Source organism: Phoxinus phoxinus (genome assembly GCF_949152265.1).
Source record: "Phoxinus phoxinus genome assembly, chromosome: 6".
NCBI lineage: Eukaryota > Metazoa > Chordata > Actinopteri > Cypriniformes > Leuciscidae > Phoxinus > Phoxinus phoxinus.
In genome coordinates, this window is record NC_136881.1 from 45,021,027 (window position 1) to 45,024,948 (window position 3,922).

A 3,922-nucleotide genomic window follows, 5' to 3' on the forward strand; every position below is an offset into this window, starting at 1 on the left:
CGGAACAATTAGTTCATGCGTTCATGACCTCAAGGCTAGATTATTGTAATGCTCTACTGGGTGGTTGCCCTGCACGCTTAACAAACAAACTACAGCTAGTTCAAAACGCAGCAGCTCGAGTTCTTACCAGAAACCAGGAAGTATGACCATATTAGCCCCGTTCTGTCAACACTGCATTGCTGCCTATTAAACATCGTATACATTTTAAAATATTGCTGATTACTTACAAAGCACTAAAATGGTTTAGCTCCGCAGTACTTGAGCGAGCTCTTAACGCATTATAGTCCTCCACGTCTACTGCCATCTCAAAATTCCGGCCAGTTAATAATACCTAGAATATCAGAATCGACTGCTGGCGGTAGATCCTTTTCCTATTTAGCACCAAAACTCTGGAACAGTCTTCCTAACATTGTCCGGGAAGCAGACACACTCTGTCAGTTCAAAGCTAGATTAAAGACACATCTCTTTGACCTAGCATACACATAACACATTATAGACTTCTATAACTCAATGTTAGGCTGCACAGATTAGGTCAGCCGGAACCGGGAACACTTCCCTTAAATCCTGATGTACTCGTTACATCATAAGAAGAATGGCATCTACGCTAATTTTAGTGTCTTTGTTTATCCCAAGGTTTTCCCGCAGCCTGCCGGATCCAGGTCGTATCCAGATCTGAGGAAGGACCTTCGCCTGGACCCGATGACACCGCAGCGCTGAAGTGCCGACTAGCCTCTCCCTATGGAGGATCCCTGTACCACTCTACAGATAAAGCATTGGGGAAATTTCGCGTATCTCCCCCGTAGTGATAAAATAAAATAAAATTCTGTATCAAATTTATAGGCAGGACAAGTAGTTTTATAGGCTTGGTTTGTAGGGAATTACAAACATGCGCACATATATTCAAACGCACATAACTATATAATTAATTCTTGATGCGCACGTGAGCGCCATCAGTGTTTCTCACAGGTTCAGTGTAAAGTCTGTGTAGAGAGAACGGTGTCGTGTTAGCGGCCCCTAATTTAATAACTAATGATCCTTTCGACGGAAGTGAATCAATCAAAACTAACTTTAGCTGGAAAATATCTTTACTCACGAACCGCTATAAAGCCAAAACAATCTGTTACATGAAAGCTTTAGCTTAAGTTCTGCCAGGAAGACTTAATTATTACGTCACTTATTACCTTCATTTCTATCCAATCACGTCTTTATACTTTCTGTATAAAAGATCGGTACTTACTCATGTTTGAGTTCGCAGATGCCGACGCGACAACAACCTCCACCCTCCCCACCACCACCAGGATGGTCCTGTCCACACCTTACGCCAAAGAACTTTATAAATAATGCTTTCTGGGCTGTCAATAAATGTATGCTTTGTTACATCATTTTATCTCCAGAGTCTTTCTGGTAGAACTTAAACTATACGTTTATCTCTGTAAAGCAGCTTTGAAACAATCTACATTGTTAAAAGCGCTATATAAATGAAGATGACTTGACTTGATGTTGATGATGGTGTCACTGATGATGTTGTTGATGATGTCACTGCTGATGATGTTGACGATGATGTCACTGATGATGTTGTTGATGATGTCACTGCTGATGATGTTGATGATGATGTCACTGATGATGTTGTTGATGATGTCACTGCTGATGATGATGATGACACTGATGTTGATGATGATGTCACTGATGATGTTGTTGATGATGTCACTGCTGATGATGTTGATGATGATGTCACTGATGATGTTGTTGATGATGTCACTGCTGATGATGATGATGTCACTGATGTTGATGATGATGTCACTGATGATGTTGTTGATGATGTCACCCCCTCAGGCCTGAGTGTGGCGCTGCAGATTCAGTGTTATCAGTGTGAGGACGAGCGGCAGGACGACTGCTCCGCTCCAGACTTCATTGTTAACTGCACCGTCAATGTGCAGGACATGTGCCAGAAGGAAGTGCTCGTCATGGAGGACGGTGAGCGCACGCATCACTTCCTGTTCCTGAACAACCACTTCTTCTACATTCAGTTCATCACTTTTCCCTATTTAAACTCCTCACTCGATGACAGCAGTGCTTTACATGTATATTGATCACTGCACATAATAACCAGCTGTTTATCATCAGATTCACCCTCGGCTTTCAGTCACGCTGATCATCTTACACACTTTTATGAGATCGTTTTTGTCTTGATAAAAAGACTCACTCAACATTTAATTTCAGTCAAGTTTACCTTTACCAGTAAATGTTATACTTGTTGATTCATGTCTAAATGAATATGTTTTAATATTTGATTTTTCATTTCCTTGTCAACAAAAATTACTATTTTTTACAACTACTTACTTACTTACTTTATACTTTATTGTCAGACTGAGTCTGAATTTTTTTTTTTGCATGACAGTATCCATGTTTACCACAACATTTAACAAACATTCAATATTGACATTCACTCAAACCACACAGTTATACAGTCATTACAACATCTATCCATCGGCCCCATCATCCCAATACTCCTGATCTCTGATTAGGTTAGGTTTTGTTCAGCGCTACGATTGCCTGATGCACAAAATAATTTTTTAGCTTCACCTTATTAAATTTGGGAACTCTATACCTCCGCTTTGACGGTAGTAGTTCGAACTCTTTGTGCAAAATATGCATGGGATTAGAAACTATATTGTGAGCCAGTCTGAGAATATTATTGTGATAAACTGAGTCATAAATCTTCTCAAGCGGCTGACCTACTATCTTTGAGCAGATTTTTAATTGATAAACAACCTTTGTTTTTAACATGACAGACAGACTTTTATACCAACTAGAATTGCAGTATTGCAGTAAACTCAATATTACAGACCTAAAAAACAACAGAAGAATCTGCCGCCTTACTCCAAAAGACCTAAGACGGCGCAGATGATAATTCTCTGCTTTGTCTTTTTACATAGAGTCTCAATATGATCTTTCCAGGATAACATGTCGTCTTTGGTCACCCCCAAATACTTATATGTCTTGACCAGTCTAATTTCCTCTTTATGAATAAAGACAGGCACTATATCTGCCGTTGACCCAAATACAATCTCCTCAGTTTTACTCGTATTAATGATAAGAGCGTTATTTTCACACCACTCAATCAATTTACTTACACCGTGTTGATGAGCCTCAGGACTATCTAAGTCATTCAACACAGATATTAGGACAGTATCATCAGAGTCCTTCAAAATATACTGATTTAACATGTCCGTTCGACAGTCGTCGGTATATAATGTAAAAAGTATGGCAGAACTAACGCAACCCCGACATTAGTGATGATTTCAGACGACATGGTTTTATTCACTCTGACTCTTTGAACTCTGTCTGTGAGAAATGAAGTATACCACTGAATCAGATAAGGGTTCACCCTCAGCTGTACGAGTTTTAACACTAGTCTGTCAACCTGTATGGTGTTAAATGCAGAAGAGAAATCCAAGAACAAAGTTCTCACAATTGTTCTTGGTTTATCTAGATTTTTAGAGATAATATGCACTAAAGCAGCAACTGCATCTTCAGTACTACAGCCTTTCTTATAGGCAAACTGCCATGGGTCTAATTTATCTTTCACTGCTGCAACCAAATACTGAAGTAACAGTCTCTCTAGACATTTCACAATCACAGAAGTGAGAGCTATTGGTCTAAAGTCTTTGTATTTTTTTGGACATGATATCTTCAGTAGTGGTTTTATGTCTGCGGTTTTCCATATCGCAGGGACAGCATGTGTGTCAACTGAAGCTTGAAATACTGGTTGCCACACAGGTGCTAGTTCCTGAGCAAATTTTTTTTAAAGGCCTGCACTACATCCATCAGGATCCACAGCCTTTTTTGTATTAATATATTGAAACATTTTCCTTACATCTTCAACCTCAATAACAATTCTATCCGATGGTACTAGAACTCT

At 39.3% G+C, this 3,922-nt stretch overlaps 1 protein-coding gene across 1 annotated transcript in view; it reads left to right on the forward strand.

Annotated features, from left to right (window-relative positions):
• Positions 1-1,255: 1,255 nt before the first annotated feature.
• Positions 1,256-3,922, forward strand: part of LOC307000580 (ly6/PLAUR domain-containing protein 1) — a gene marked incomplete at its 5' end in the record, with an annotated part of 8,411 nt that continues 5,744 nt past the window's right edge. The window contains 2 exons of the mRNA XM_079616227.1: positions 1,256-1,307; positions 1,834-1,974. Of these exons, the coding sequence (XP_079472353.1) occupies positions 1,256-1,307; positions 1,834-1,974 (193 nt within the window). The remainder of the gene's footprint in view (positions 1,308-1,833; positions 1,975-3,922) is intronic.